General features: G+C 34.5%; 2 protein-coding genes across 4 annotated transcripts in view; both read left to right on the forward strand.

The window, feature by feature from the left end:
• Positions 1-1,087: 1,087 nt before the first annotated feature.
• Positions 1,088-8,640, forward strand: LOC145329185 (uncharacterized). 2 transcript variants are annotated; one of them, XM_080173222.1, is made up of 14 exons: positions 1,088-1,243; positions 1,543-1,692; positions 2,198-2,276; positions 2,637-2,711; positions 3,848-3,938; positions 4,099-4,168; positions 4,491-4,640; positions 5,146-5,224; positions 5,591-5,665; positions 6,759-6,849; positions 7,006-7,075; positions 7,395-7,544; positions 7,960-8,038; positions 8,382-8,640. In XM_080173222.1, the coding sequence occupies exons 1-14, from the start codon at positions 1,175-1,177 to the stop codon at positions 8,513-8,515; spliced, it is 1,362 nt and encodes a 453-aa protein (XP_080029348.1). In that variant the 5' UTR covers positions 1,088-1,174; the 3' UTR covers positions 8,516-8,640. The 2 variants fall into 2 exon arrangements, with proteins under 2 accessions (XP_080029348.1, XP_080029349.1); XM_080173223.1 differs by lacking the exon at positions 1,543-1,692 and having other exon boundaries at positions 1,127-1,243.
• The window catches only part of LOC145329184 (double-stranded RNA-specific editase 1-like), a 53,799-nt gene continuing 45,808 nt past the window's right edge, over positions 8,603-16,593 (forward strand). For both annotated transcript variants that reach the window (XM_080173220.1, XM_080173221.1), the window contains exons 1-7: positions 8,603-8,750; positions 9,263-9,297; positions 9,908-9,956; positions 11,092-11,187; positions 11,618-11,693; positions 12,850-12,936; positions 13,716-13,867. In XM_080173220.1, coding sequence (XP_080029346.1) covers positions 8,640-8,750; positions 9,263-9,297; positions 9,908-9,956; positions 11,092-11,187; positions 11,618-11,693; positions 12,850-12,936; positions 13,716-13,867 — 606 coding nt within the window. In that variant the 5' untranslated portion in view covers positions 8,603-8,639. The remainder of the gene's footprint in view (positions 8,751-9,262; positions 9,298-9,907; positions 9,957-11,091; positions 11,188-11,617; positions 11,694-12,849; positions 12,937-13,715; positions 13,868-16,593) is intronic.

A 16,593-nucleotide genomic window follows, 5' to 3' on the forward strand; every position in this document is an offset into this window, starting at 1 on the left:
ACTTTTTCAATTTTATATAAAAAAGTGAAATTTACGAGAAAAAGTCAAATTTCTCGTACTTAGAAAAAAAAAAAATTTTTTTTGTAGAAAAAATTGTCCGATCTTCATAATTTTTTTTTGTGAATGCTCTTTATTACATTTAGCAACTTTAACCTTTAGGGCATGCTGTAATTAAATCAATATGTCATAGGTTTTTTGAAGCTGGAAAATCGACCACAGATTTTGCCAAACTTTTCTCTTTTTTTCAACTTGATTTTTTTAGGAAATTTTGCTAATAGAACTAATTTTTTTTTGGCCAAATCTATTCAAAATTGCCTGAATTTTAAGGAACAGGCCTTTAAAGTCATAAAAAGTTATTTTTTCTAGTAGTATTTTTATGTTTATTATCAAAAAATTTTTCGAAAAAAAAGTCAAATTTCGCGTACTTCAAAAAAATTATTTTTTTTGGTAGAAAAAATTGACCTATCTTAATAAAATTTTTTGTGCATACTCTTTATTACATTTAGCAACTTTTACCTTTTGGGCATGCTGTAATAAAATCAATACGTCATCGATTTTTCGAAGCTTGAAAATGCCCTACCGACTTCGCCTCAAGGCGGGGCGAAGTCGGTGCCGTTTTAGAGATCAATTTTGACAAACTTCCCAAAGTCCTAGGTTTACGTCCTTTTAGGACCTGATCGACTTTTCCGAGATCTTTCTACTGGTCTTGGTCCCATTTAAAAAAAATAATTTTTACGATTTGCAGGTTCAAAAAACCGAAAAAAAGACCGAGTTCGCCCCGCTTTACCCTAGGTCCTTTTTTACTTAAAAATTTTAAACTGCTCTAATTTTCTTATTTTTGAAGCTACAAGAACATTTTTCTCTGGTAGTGTTTATCTGTAAGTAAATTGTATATTACAAATCTTATAATGTTACATTTATTTCGGCGGCGATAGGCAGATCAGAGCGATCAGGGCAGATTTTATTGGATTTAAGCTATCAGAGGCATGAGCTACATTTTAAGCAAGAAGCAACAACCTAGCCATCACCCCTATAGACTTCTTTGGGTTCTATAAAGCACTAAAAATTGACCTAACCTGAGTTTTCTCTGGAACGACTTAATGAAAATTTAATTGTGAAACAAATTCTATTGCTGCTGTGAGTGATTTTCAGATTTTAATTAAATCCATTCAGAATGAGTTTGACAGAAGGTGTTCTTGGAGATTTGGCCAGAGGTCAGGAGGCCAGCCATTTTATTGTCCAGGTAATAACAAGCTCCAGGATTTATTCTACCTGTTTTATTTTTCTGTACCTTTCACTGCAATGATAACGAAAATGCTTACATTTCTTCTTTGTGATAAATTAACATGAAAAGTGTGTAAGTTTTATTCATTAAATCAATAAAGACAATGTATTTAGACAAAATTTCTTATATTGGTTCTAATGATTTTATTTTCTTTTAATAGTAAACTAACAAATTTTCTTAGGACATAAAAAAACAAGTTACCCTTTCTTGAAATATATTTTTTATTTGATTACTCTACTTAATTTTATAACATTCAGGTTTTGGCTAGTAAGCCTGTGGTAATTGGACAGGAAAGGTTCAGATTGTTGATCTCTGATGGAGTGTATCAAAACTCATTTTGCTTGCTGGACTCACAACTTAATCATCTTATCCACGAAAAGAAATTAGAAATATTCACTATTGTGAAGGTTTTAGTTTTAAGCATACCTATATATTACTTTTTAAATAAGCTCAAGTTCAATTCTCTATTATGTCTGTTCTGTTCATATCACTTTGGTGGAAAGATTTGTATAACCTACAATCAGATACTTTATTGAGACAGGCTTCAGAATTTTTTTAAAAGAATCCTCTGGTCAATGAGTTATATACTAAACCAAGCTTATATGAATATTTACATCCCAAGTTATTAAATGATTTAGCAATATACTCTATTCTACCTTGTTTGTCAGTCCCCCTTGTTTGCTAGTCTTGTTGCTTTTAAAAATGATTTTTTTTATGCTTTACTGTTACAAATCTTTTCAATCTTGAAACACTAAGAAACAATGGCTACACACACACACACACAATCTTGAAGCATTAGTATGTGAAGCATGATTCATATTATTAAAAATAGTCCTAGTATGTTAAAGAACTAGTTTTACTGTAACAAAATGGTCTAGTGCATAATTAAAAAATATCTAGTTAATAATTTAGATAAAGAAGTATATGTACAACAAAACTCGATGCGGTAAAAAGATTTTGAATCTCATGGATCTAGAGGTATTGAAAGCAGGTAAATTTTGATTGTCTGAAAAGATGTCCAGTTTTCAACAAATACCATAATGTCCTTAAATGTAAATTCCTGACCATTCACAGCGTTTGATATTTATAAATGGTTATAAAGGGGAAGAAGAAATATGTGACAGAGGGGGGAAATAAAAAATAAAGAGTACTGAAAATATTTTTTTCCATATTTTTTCTCCTTGGTAAAAGAAACTAGAAGAATATTTGAGAGGATTAGAGAAAAATGAATAAAATAAAGGATTTTTTTATATTTCCACCACCTTGGGGAAAATAAGAATTTGTTAGCAACCTGGGGAAAACAATCAATCTTCTACATAATAAACACCTCTGCAAAATTATGTTTTTGTAGGCTCAGATGTTGGTGCTAAAATCGGTAACCCAGAAGATCTTGCAAGCAATGGGTCTGTGCCACCATCAAGGATAGGTAACTGGAAAAAAAACTAAAGGGTAAGTTGCATGATGTGCATTTAGTGAGCTATGGTACTAAGCATAGTGAAGCTTTAAATGATTTTGTAGAATATAATTAAACTAGATTAGCCAACAAGATATCAAAATCAAAAAATCTTACCAGTTGGTTACTGTTTTAAATCCAAAAAAGTTTAATTTTTGATGAGAAAAGTCACATTAAAAAAAAAACTGATTGCAAGTATAAGTTACAAGAATGTTGTCCAACATATGTAATTTTGTTTTACAATATAGGTATAACGCACAATTAAAATCTACTGAAATAGTCATCATGTTGTTTCATTAAAACAATACAGCCATATAAGTTTAATACAAGAATATGTTTTTAGAAGAAAATCGAAATTTTTTTCAAATATATTCCACATAGATGTATTTTGAATTAATGAAAGGAAAAAATATGGTGTTCAAAAAATTCAAGATAGATGCATTTTGTGCAACTACCCCTTTCATTTTTATATGTGCAATTCTTCTTTAAAGGGAGGGGGCAGTTGTGACACAGTAAAACCAAAACTTCAGGAATTCCAACTGCAGTTACTGCTGTACTGCCATTTCTTGCCAAAAAATAATTCAACTATAGCACTGGTCTAGCCGCTGTTTCTTCACAGTTACACATTGTACCTCTATAAAGCAACTGCCATACCAAATTTCAGTGCTTGAACTCTTTTTTTTTTTTTTTTTTTAGTTGAGTTCCTTTGACTTTTAGTTTTTGTTTCTAAAAGTGTCACAACCGCCTCCCCCTTTCGCATTTTAGTTTCTAAAATATATTGATTGAAAAATAACACTGATATGATAAATGATAGTTCATTAAAGATTGTGTCTTTTTTGAACGTGTAAACATATGATTTTTGTCTTATTTTTATGTGACCTAAGAATAGTACCCTTGCAATTTGTGCTGAAAATCAATTGAAAGATTCAAGATATTATTTTTGCCATTTTGATCTGATATTCAAAGTTATCATTATTCATAATTAATATAAACTACTTAAATTTTTTAAAGAAAAGAATAATTTAGCAAAGAATATACTATGACCTGATTAGGAAAATTTCTTTACAATTTTTTATTGTGTTCACTTCATTTTTGTCCTACTGTTTAAGGAAACCAAAATCTAGACCTTAGGCCAGGTGCTCAGAAAAGACCCAACCATGGTTTTGGTGGATCAGCATCAAAAATTCCAGCAACAAACAGGTTAATAACTACCTAATTTTTATTTTGCTGTGAAATAAACATGAGATTTTTAAAAGCAAAGCTTTTCTACAAGTAGTGTCAAATAGTCACAGTTAGCTCTTTTTGTTAATTAATGTAAATTCTATTGCTGTGATTTTCTGATTTAATTAAATCCATTCAGAATGAGTTTGACAGAAGGTGTTCTTGGAGATTTGGCCAGAGGTCAGGAGGCCAGTCATTTTATTGTCCAGGTGATAACGAGCTCTTTTTACAGGATGAATTTTATTATTTATTTTATTACCTACCTGTTTTATTTTTTTGCCACTTAAACTGAACTGAGAAATGATTTGGACTTTTCTTCTTTGTGATGAATTAACATGAAAAAGTGTGTAAGTTTTATTCATTAAAATCAATAATGATGTATTTAGACAAAGTTTCTTATATTGGTTCTAATGATATTATTTTTTTTTCAATAGTAAACAAACAAATTTTCTTAGGACATAAAAAAACAAGTTACCCTTACTTGAAATATATTTTTTATTTGAATACTCTACTTAATTTTATAACATTCAGGTTTTGGCTAGTAAGCCTGTGGTAATTGGACAGGAAAGGTTCAGATTGTTGATCTCTGATGGAGTGTATCAAAACTCATTTTGCTTGCTGGACTCACAACTTAATCATCTTATCCACGAAAAGAAATTGGAAATCTACACTATTGTGAAGGTTTTAGTTTTAAGCATACCTATAATATATTACTTTTTTAAATAAGCTCAAGTTCAATTCTCTATTATGTCTGTTCATATCACTTTGGCAGAAATATGATTTGTATTACCTACAATCAGATACTTTATTGAGACAGGCTTCAGAATTTTTTTAAAAGAATCCTCTGGTCAATGAGTTATATACTAAACCAAGCTTATATGAATATTTACATCCCAAGTTATTAAATGATTTAGCAATATACTCTATTCTACCTTGTTTGTCAGTCCCCCTTGTTTGCTAGTCTTGTTGCTTTTAAAAATGATTTTTTTTATGCTTTACTGTTACAAATCTTTTCAATCTTGAAACACTAAGAAACAATGGCTACACACACACACACAATCTTGAAGCATTAGTATGTGAAGCATGATTCATATTATTAAAAATAGTCCTAGTATGTTAAAGAACTAGTTTTACTGTAACAAAATGGTCTAGTGCATAGTTAAAAAATAACTAGTTAATAATTTAGATAAAGAAGTATATATACAACAAAACTCGATGCGGTAAAAAGATTTTGAATCTCATGGATCTAGAAGTATTGAAAGCAGGTAAATTTTGATTGTCTGAAAAGATGTCCAATTTTCAACAAATAGAAAATCATAATGTCCTTAAATGTAAATATTTTGACCATTCACAGCGTTTGATATTTATAAAAGGTTATAAAGGGGAAAGAAGAAATATGTGACAGAGGGGGGAAATAAAAAATAAAGAGTACTGAAAATATTTTTTCCATATTTTTTCTCCTTGGTAAAAGAAACTAGAAGAATATGTGAGAGGATTAGAGAAAAATGAATAAAATAAAGGATTTTTCTATTTTTCCACCACCTTGGGGAAAATAAGAATTTGTTAGCAACCTGGGGAAAACAATCAATCTTCTACATAATAAACACCTCTGCAAAATTATGTTTTTGTAGGCTCAGATGTTGGTGCTAAAATCGGTAACCCAGAAGATCTTGCAAGCAATGGGTCTGTGCCACCATCAAGGATAGGTAACTGGAAAAAAAACTAAAGGGTTAGTTGCATGATGTGCATTTAATGAGCTATGGTACTTAGCATAGTGAAACTTTAAATGATTTTGTAGAATATAATTAAACTAGATTAGCCAACAAGATATCAAAATCAAAAAATCTTACCAGTTGGTTACTGTTTTAAATCCAAAAATGTCTAATTTTTGATGAGAAAAGTCACATTTAAAAAAAAACTGATTGCAAGTATAAGTTACAAGAATGTTGTCCAACATATGTAATTTTGTTTTACAATATAGGTATAACGCACAATTAAAATCTACTGAAATAGTCATCATGTTGTTTCATTAAAACAATACAGCCATATAAGTTTAATACAAGAATATGTTTTTAGAAGAAAATCAAAATTTTTTCAAATATATTCCACATAGATATATTTTAAATTAATGAAAGGAAATAATATGCTGTTTAAAAAATTCAAGATAGATGCATTTTGTGCTACTACCCCTTTCATTTTTATATGTGCAATTCTTTAAAGAAGGGAGGGGGCAGTTGTGACACTTTGTAAAACCAAAACTTCAGGAATTCCAACTGCAGTTACTGCTGTACTGCCATTTCTTGCCAAAAAATAATTCAACAATAGCACTGGTCTCGCAGCCATTTCTTCAGTTCCACATTGTACCTCTATAAAGCAACTGCCATACCAAACAGTGCTTTAACTCTTTTTTTTTTAGTTGAGTTCCTTTGACTTTTAGTTTTTGTTTCTAAAAGTGTCACAACCACCTCCCCCTTTCGCATTTTAGTTTCTAAAATATATTGATTGAAAAATAACACTGATATGATAAATGATAGTTTATTAAAGATTTTTATTTTTATGTGACCTAAGAATAGTAGGTACCCTTGCAATTTGTGCTAAAAATCAATTGAAAAGATTCAAGATATTATTTTTTGCCATTTTGATCTGATATTCAAAGTTATCATTATTCATAATTAATATAAACTACTTAAATTTTTTAAAGAAAAGAATAATCTAGCAAAGAATATACTATGACCTGATTAGGAAAATTTTTTTACAATTTTTTATTGTGTTCACTTCATTTTTGTCCTACTGTTTAAGGAAACCAAAATCTAGACCCTAGGCCAGGTGCTCAGAAAAGACCCAACCATGGTTTTGGTGGATCAGCATCAAAAATTCCAGCAACAAACAGGTTATTAACTACTTTTTATTTTGCTGTGAAATAAACATGAGATTTTTAAAAGCAAAGCTTTTCTACAATCAGTGTCCAATAGTCACAGTTAGCTCTTTTTGTTAATTAATGTAAATTCTATTGCTGTGATTTTCTGATTTAATTAAATCCATTCAGAATGATTTTGACAGAAGGTGTTCTTGGAGATTTGGCCAGAGGTCAGAAGGCCAGTCATTTTATTGTCCAGGTGATAACAAGCTCTTTTTACAGGATGAATTTTATTATTTATTTTATTACCTACCTGTTTTATTTTTTTGCCACTTAAACTGAACTGAAAAATGATTAGGACATTTCTTCTTTGTGATGAATTCACATGAAAAAGTTTGTAAGTTTTATTCATTAAAATCAATAATGATGTATTTAGACAAAGTTTCTTATATTGGTTCTAATGATATTATTTTTTTCAATAGTAAACAAACAAATTTTCTTGGACATAAAAAAACAAGTTACCCTTTCTTGAAGTATATTTTATATTTGATTACTCTACTTGATTTTATAACATTCAGGTTTTGGCTAGTAAGCCTGTGGGAACTGGACAGAAGAGGTTCAGATTGTTGATCTCTGATGGAGTGTATCAAAACTCATTTTGCTTGCTGGACTCACAACTTAATCATGTTATCCACGAAAAGAAATTGGAAATCTACACTATTGTGAAGGTTTAAGATTTAAGCATATACAATAATACTTTAAATTAGCAAAAGGACAATTCTCTATTCTGTCTGTTCTGTTCATATCACTTTGGTGGAAATAAGATTTGTATGACCTGCAATCAGCTTCTTTATTGAGACAGGCTGATGAGTTATTTACTAAAACAAGCTTAAATGAATATTTACATCCCAAGGTATAAAATGATTTAGCTGTATACCCTATTTCACCTTGTTTGTCAGTCCCCATTGATTGTTGGTCTTTTTTCTTTTTTTCTGTGCTTCACTGCTACAAATCTTTTCAATCTTGAAGCATTAGTATGTGAAACATGATTCATATTAATAAAAATAGTCCTAATATGTTAAAGAACTAGTTTTTCTGTAACAAAATGCATAATTGAAATAGAATAACAAATTAATAATCTAGATCAAGAAGTATATGTACAACAAAACTCAATGCGGAAAAAAGATTTTGAATCTCATTGATCTAGAAGTTTTGAAAGCAGGTAAATTTTGATTGTCTGAAAAGATTCGTTCAGTTTTCAACACATAGAAAACCATCATGTCCTTAAATATAAATTTTTTTACCATTCACAGCGTTTGATATTTATGATTGGTTATTAAAGGGAAAAAAGAAATATGTGACAGAGGGGGGGAAATAAAAAATAAAACTAAAAACTTGGTAAAAGAAACTAGAAGAATATGCGAGAGGAGTAAAGAAAAATGAATGATATAAAGGGCACTGAAACATTTTCCTTTTTTCCCACAACATTGGGGAAAATATGAAATTGTTAAAAAACAATTAATCTTCTACAGAATAAACACCCCTGCAAAATTATGTTTTTGTAGGCTCAGATGTTGGTGCTAAAATCGGTAACCCAGAAAATCTTGCAAGCGATGGGTCTGTGCGCCACCGTCAAGAACTACGCACCTGCAGAACACATGAACTAAGTCGACTCTTCACTTCAAAATTGGAATTGTAAATTGTGAATTTTAATTTTGATGAAACCTGTAATTTTTCTGTCAACGGTTCAGCGGTTAGAGAGACATTCTTAGATTCAGATAGAAAGATAGAAATCCTGATTTTTTATTTTTTTCAGAAAAGAAATGGATCAAGCTTTATATGGTGAGGTTGGTGTGCTGATTGAGAAGTTAGATGGTCTAGAAATTAATAATAATAATATTGTTGATGACAATGGCGACATAAAAGACATCAAGGTAGGTGAAATAATAGCTATTTATTGCATCGATCGTGTTATAGAAAGCTTTCCACGCATAATAAAATGAAAAATTGTAAGATTAAAGCAAGTTTTGTTAACTGTTTTAAGTTATTTTGATATTCGTGATTTGTAATATAGCTTTACACGATTTTTCAGAATATGCATGAGAACCGGTTCTTATCTAGTAGATATTAATCGGTTTCGAAGAAATACTGGAAATGGTATTACAACAAGGATGACATGACAAAATATCCATACGTAGTAGAGCACAATAAATCACGGATGGACAAACGGACATAGTGAGTTACTAAGCAGTGATTTAGTGGTCTTAAAAAGGTAGGAAAGAAACGGAAGGATGTTATTGATATTACAGATAGTCATGAAACCTCTAATGACAGCTATACGCCTTGTCCTGACCGACAGGAAACAAAATTAATCCCATAGCGTTATAGACTGCTGTTTGAACAATTTAATTTTTATATCTATCATTTAATTCTATTTTATTTTTAGAAATCAAATGGTCGCACAAGGCATCACAGGAATAGGTAAGACAAGAATAAAAAACATCCATAAGTAGCGAAGCTGATGTGTTAATAACAGACCAACAGACAAGAAGTTATTGGGTAGATATTTATATGCAGCATAATCTAATAGCAATATCTATCTTTTTTCAAAATTTGATAGACCGACCGACAAAGAAAATTCTAGAGTAGATACTTCAAAAAAGAAAATGTCTATCTCTGATTAGGCAAATATACGAGGAAAACTTAAAGCACGATTTCATTTTGTGGAAATATCCCTTTACCAAAAAAAAAACCCTGAGATCCTCGAGGTAGAGGTGGGGGGGGGGTGGGGGTTTGGGTTATCTGCCTTATTTGTTGGGGACTGAAAGTTGATCACCCCAACAGAGTCCTGGGGTTTCACCTGATGTGTAATTAGTAGAGCAAGTAATCTCATTCTCTATAATTCGAAATGTCTGTTTGCCCGTCTGAAACGCATAGAGTGAATCGTGATTTTCGCGGCTAATATTGAAGATAGACGGCTGAAATTTTTTGTCAATAACCTCTTCCATGTGTAGCATGTTTTTTCGTTCGGACTGCCCTTAAGCAGCTTTTTAGCCATTTTTTTCTTAACGACTGATATATTTTTTCAAAGGCGCAGAAATAGAGACAAAGAAAATGAAAGAGAGCCTAGACCTAAGAAGGTAAACATTGTTTGGTGCTTTCACATAAAGTACCTTGTTGAGCACTGATAACCCTCTCCCATCTATAATACAAAGTAGAACGATGTCTGTCTGTCTGTCTGTCCGTCTTTCCGTCTGTCTGTCCGTCTGAAGCTTAAGATCTCAGTAACCACAGAACCGATTGGGCTCTACTCTTCAGGGAATATACCTACTGGTCCTGTGATGGTTTTAAGCTATTTTCTTGGGTGTGGGACACCCCCAACCCCCCCAAAAAATGAAAAATACCCCCCCCCCCAAAAAATTTTTTTTTTTTCTTTTTCAATCTAAAATACTAAAAATTAGGTTGATCAAACCTTTTGGGGCAAAGCCCCTAGAGGCTAGGGGCGAAGCCGCTAGTTATTTATAAAGGGAATAGTAGCTTTCGCAAAATTCCCTAAAGTATTGTGAGTAAGATTCCTGTCAAATGTGCTTATTAGGTCAAACTGTTTTTAGATAAGAGTTTAATTACACTATGCGTTTGGTCAACCTTAAGAACAGTTAGACTTGATAAGCGCATTTGACTGGAAGCTTGCTCAGAATTTTACGGAATATGTAGGAGATGCTGTCCAAGACACTCACACGTGCAGGTCCAACAACCCAGGAGGATAACTAAGGGGAGCTAAACGTCCTCCTGTTCTGTCTAAACACCCGGGGTATTAGGTTAAGTAACACCCATCAGACAACCAACTCTTTGATTGTACGACCTTTGTCTGAGAAGTCCTAACTGTGCAGGGTAATGAGTCATTCCCCCCCTTCTCTAACTATTAATATCACGCACCTTACATAGTAGCAGTGGAACCATTTTAAATTTCTTTAGTTATGACTCAGTGTTAAGTCGAGATTTGAATATATCACCTCCCCGACGACGAGCGGTTGCGCTACGTGTTGAGCCACGGTCGTGGGTTATTATGATACTAAGAACCTATATCTATCTAGGAGAAAACAATGAAAATTCAAGATATTAGACAAAAGAATGCTGTAATGATACTAAATATATTATTATGACACTAAATATATCTATCTAGGAGAAACCAGTAAAAAGTATTCAAGATGTTAGACAAAATAATACTGTAATGATACTAAATATATTATTATGATACTAAGTATATCTATCTAGGAGAAACCAGTGAAAAGTATTCAAGATATTCGCCAGAAGAATGCTGTAATGATGCTCAATGAACTTTTCTCTGCCGATAAAGCCCCTATTTACAAGGTAAAAACTATGAACAAGGTAGAATCTAACCATATACATATAATCCTTTTAATTAAGTAACAGGATCTCTGTGTGTCTGTCTATCTGTCAAAACTGAAATTAATCCGATGATTTTTCATTTAACTAAGCTATTTGTAATACGATGCAATAAATCACTAAGTATTAGAACTTATTTTGTAAGCTAAAATTCTTTGACTTTGTGACGGAACGACATACAGACGGACGTTGTAAATACCCTTTTTGTAGAATAGCTGCACTACTAATACTAGTTATTTTTTGAATCTTAGTTTAGGCAGCTTTCTGTGGCTATTAAAATGAAAATGATAAGATTAAAACCAGTTTTGTTAGCCCAGAGCCTCTGGGCCAGAGGAGTAGAAGGCCTGGGCTAACTAGCGAAATATTTTTTTATATTCAAATGAAAATAATTCAGGTTTTATCCCAAGAGGGTCCAGCAAATAATCCACACTTTGTGATGACCTGCACTGTCGAAGGAAGAACTTTCCAAGGTTGATACCAGCAAAGCTACTCTGTAATTCACTTTGTCTTTCTATCCTTCCGTAATTTTACTTTCACGGATGCTATTTAAGATAGACTGTTGTTTGACAGTTGTCAGTTTTTCAGCCTTTATTAAATCATTTTCAATTCAATCTTTAGCTTACTACATATAGACGTCCCATAGGCACCCCTGTCCTGGATAAAATGTTTATTTACAAAAACATGCACGTTCAGTTTTTTTTCATTTCCTGATAAATTTTTGTCCCCCGATTCCAAAAATATCTTTCCCGAAATCCTGGCTGTTCTAGAAGATCTCCAAAACTGCAAATTACTTTTGTCACTTATTTTTCAATAATTTTTTACTTAACTAATACAAAATTTTGTTCAAAACATGTTTTAGTGAACAGTAAAAAGTGTCTAACACACCTTAGAATATACATTCCTTGAATGCCAACAAGACCTAACAGAATCAAAAAAAATATACCTGCCCTTTTGACAGTTATTAACTGTTAAACAGAGCCAATTTGGGTTTTAACTAGAACAGACATTAAAGGAGCAGTTTTTCAGACTTGACTAAGAAAAACAAAGTTGTAGAACTTGCCAAGCCTAAAAATAGTTGTAAAATGAACTGTTGCAGCAGTGGCGGAGATTATCTGCGTCTCAAATATATAAAACAGCGCATAGCAACGTTGTGCCCTATTTTAGACGAGAAGGACTCATATTAGGGGGACAGGGGTGTGGGAGGGGGGAAGGTTAAAAGGTGTTTACCCCTCTCAAACCTTTGAAGCCTTCAGTTTTACCCCCTCCAAAAAAGCTTGGACTTCATTGACATCTTTTTTAATTTAAAAAAAGGTGTGTTCAGTAATATATTTTTAGTGCCATGATTAGAGTAAAACACTAGAGGGAGAAAGGGTTAAATAACTGTATCTCCCCATCGCAACTACCTTGTGCAACCCTTCTATTGGGTCATTAAAAATCAACCAATGGTCTCGCTTATACTAACACAGCCAAGAAGCAGAAAATGATTTAGAAGCAGACGAAGGTCGTTGAAAAAAAAGGAAGGTAGTTGTCTGTAACATCTATACTATAGATCTGTTGTGCCATGACAGGAGTTTTAATGAAAATTAATCTTGTTTTTCATTTGTTTTAAAACACGTTTTATTTCAGGTTCTGGCAAGTCCAAGAAGGAGGCTAAGTTATCCTGTTCTAAAGAGGCAATAGAGCAACTTTTCCCGGAACAACAGTTTAAACTAGGTAAAAAAAAGGCAGCATATGACTTAAAGGAAGCTTGCAGGAAATACACCGCTCTAACTGCTGAAAAACTGCCACAAATACCACAAAGGGAGAAGTAGTTTGTGCTTGTATTGCATAAAATCCGTGAGTTAGCTTCAGTCGAAAGCTATTATTAAGTCTAACTGTTCTTATTATTGACAATATACATAGTATAATTAAACGCATATTTAATAACAATTAGACTTAATAATCGCTTTCGACTGAATCTAACTCACGAATATCACGCAATACAAGCATAAACTACTTCTCCCTTTGAAGCTTCCAGCTTTAATAACAAAAAAGTTTTAGGACATCTTAAAATGACATTTTAGGGAACTGAATTTTTAAAAAATAATTCCAACCCTAATATCAGAAATTTCAAAATTATATTACACTAGCTAGAATCAAAATATAATCTTATATTGGACACAAAGTTAGAATGCCAGGTACTAATTACATTTTTACAATATTTTTACAATTGTCCTATCCCTTAAGATTCCTGATTTAGATAGACCCTAAGGGACAAGACAATAAACGTTACACATCCAAATGATGATAAACAAAATTACCCCTTCTGTACATTAAAGTTATTGGTTGAAATGTTTGGTTACTTCTTGTCTGAAACCAACCGACCAATCAAAATGCAATGAAAGTACCCAAAGTTTTTTTGGGCTAACAAATAATATAACGTTGTTATACAACTTTTGGTAACAGAGTAATTTGAATGGGTCCTCCCTCCCTGAATAGACTGCATTTTTTAGAGGATGAAGAGGCCAGCAGTAGTCCTATTCCAAAGCCCTTAGTTGTGAGTAGCAGCAGTGTGGAGACATTGTTAGAAATGGAGGGTAAAAATCCCATTTCTATCCTGAATGAAATGCACCCTGGCGTACAATATCAGCTCCTATCCAGCCAGGTATGAGCAATGAGCATCTAGTGGCGCATTTAAACGGGGGTTTTTTAATGCAACCATCTCGTAATCAATGTATAAATGGCACTTAGAATTCGAATTTTGATCTGAAATTTTGCATGAGTAATCCTTGGTAGGTCTATTTTCCCTAAATCGAATAAAAAAATGGAAAAGTAACGGCTGGCAGCTCAGCCGTTTAGCCGTTTTTTGCCTATTTTCAGAGCAAATTCATCATTAATTACGTAGGAATCAACTTTCAAAACATATTTTTGGTTTATTTCATGTTAAATGATAGCAATAACCATTTTTAAAATTTCTAGTGCTAGCTGCTAAACGGCTAGAACCGGCTGAAAACGGCTGGGAGCCGCCAAGAGTATGATGAGTAGATAGGGCATGTGACATGTCTAGGGGTAAGTTTTTATGGTTGCTGAGCTCAAAAATGCTACCAAAAAATAGTGGCACCTCATCCATATGGCAGCTGGGTAACGGCCGCTGCTCAGCTGGGAGCGGCTAAGAGTAGAATGAGTAGATAGGGCTTGTGACGTGTCTAGGGGTAGGTTTTTAGGGGTGCTGAGCTCAAAAATACTACCAAAAATAGTGGCCGCCCATCCATATGGCAGCTGGGTAACGGCCGCAGCTCACCTTGGAGTGGCCAAGAGTAGAATGAGTAGATAGGGCTTGTGACATGTTTAGGGGTAGGTTTTTATGGTTGCTGAGCTCAAAACTGCTACCAAAAATAGTGGCGACCAATCCACATGGCAGCTGGGTAACAGCTACAGCTCAGCTGGGAGCGGCCAAGAGTAGAATGAGTACATAGGGCTTGTGAGGTGTCTAGTCTAGGGTTAGGTTTTAATGGGTGCTGAGCTCAAAAATACTACCAAAAATAGTGGCCGCCAATCCATATGGCAGCTGGGTAACGGCCGCAGCTCACCTTGGAGTGGCCAAGAGTAGAATGAGTAGATAGGGCGTGTGACATGTTTAGGGGTAGGTTTTTATGGTTGCTGAGCTCAAAACTGCTACCAAAAATAGTGGCGACCAATCCACATGGCAGCTGGGTAACAGTTAAAGCTCAGCTGGGAGCGGCCAAGAGTAGAATGAGTATATAGGGCTTGTGAGGTGTCTAGGGTTAGGTTTTAATGGGTGCTGAGCTCAAAAATACTACCAAAAATACTACCAAAAATAGTGGCCGCAAATCCATATGGCAGCTGGGTAACGGCCGCAGCTCACCTTGGAGTGGCCAAGAGTAGAATGAGTAGATAGGGCTTGTGACATGTTTAGGGGTATGTTTTTATGGTTGCTGAGCTCAAAACTGCTACCAAAAATAGTGGCGACCAATCCACATGGCAGCTGGGTAACAGCTGCATCTCAGCTGGGAGCGGCCAAGAGTATAATGAGTACACAGGGCTTGTGACGTGTCTAGCCGAGCTGTAGCTGTTACCCAGCTGCCATGTGGATGGGCCGCCCCTATTTTTGTTAGTATTTTTGAGCTCAGCACCCCTAAAAACCTACCCCTAGACACGTCACAAGCCCTATCTATTCATTCTACTCTTGGCCGCTCTCAGCTGAGCTGCAGCCGTTACCCAGCAGCCATGTTGATTGATCGCCACTATTTTTGTAGTAGTATTAAGCTCAGCAAACATAAAAACCTACCCCTAGACACGGCACAAGCACTATCTACTGATTCTACTCTTGGCCTTTCCCAGCTGAGCTGCAGCTGTTACCCAGCTGCCATAGGGATGGGCCGCCCCTATTTTTGTTAGTATTTTTGAGCTCAGCACCCCTAAAAACCTACCCCTAGACACGTCACAAGCCCTATCTACTCATTATACTCTTGGCCGCTCTCAGCTGAGCTGCAGCCGTTACCCAGCTGCCATATGGATGGGCTGCCACTAATTTTTGTAGTAGTATTGAGCTTAGCACACATAAAAACCTACCCCTAGACAAGGCACAAGCCCCATCTACTCATTATGATTTTACTCTTGGCCGCTCCCAGCTGAGCTGCAGCTGTTACCCAGCTGCCATAGGGATGGGCTGACACTATTTTTGGTGGCATTTTTAGCTCAGCAACCATAAAAACCTACCCCTAAACATGTCACAAGCCCTATCTACTCTTCATACTCCTGGCCGCTCTTAGGTGAACTGCGGCCGTTACCCAGCTGCTATATGGATGGGCAGCTTCTATTTTTGGTAGTAGTATTAAGCTCAGCACCCACAAAAACCTACCCCTAGACACGTCACAAGCCCTATCTACTCAATTTACTCTTGGCCGTTCCCAGCTGAGCTGCAGCTCTTACCCAGCTGCCATATGGATGGGCCACTAATTTTGGTAGCATTTTTGAACTCAGCACCCATAAAAACCTACCCCTAGGCAATAGACATGTCACAAGCCTACCCCTAAACATGTCACAAGCCCTATCTACTCTTCATACTCGTGGCCGCTCTAAGGTGAGCTGCGGCCGTTACCCAGCTGCCATATGGATGGGCTGCTTCTATTTTTGGTAGTAGTATTGAGCTCAGCAACCATTAAAACCTACCCCTAGACACGTCACAAGTCCTATCTACTCATTCTACTCTTGGCCGCTTAAAGGTGAGCTGCGGCCGTTACCCAGCTGCCATATGGATGGGCGGCAACTATTTTTGGCAGTATTTTTGAGCTCAGCACTCCTAAAAACCTACCCCTAGACATGTCACAAGCTAAACCTACTTATTCTACTATTGGCCACTCCCAGCTG

The sequence above is a fragment of the Acartia tonsa genome, chromosome 10, assembly GCF_053477335.1.
Source record: "Acartia tonsa isolate MP-2025a chromosome 10, ASM5347733v1, whole genome shotgun sequence".
NCBI lineage: Eukaryota > Metazoa > Arthropoda > Copepoda > Calanoida > Acartiidae > Acartia > Acartia tonsa.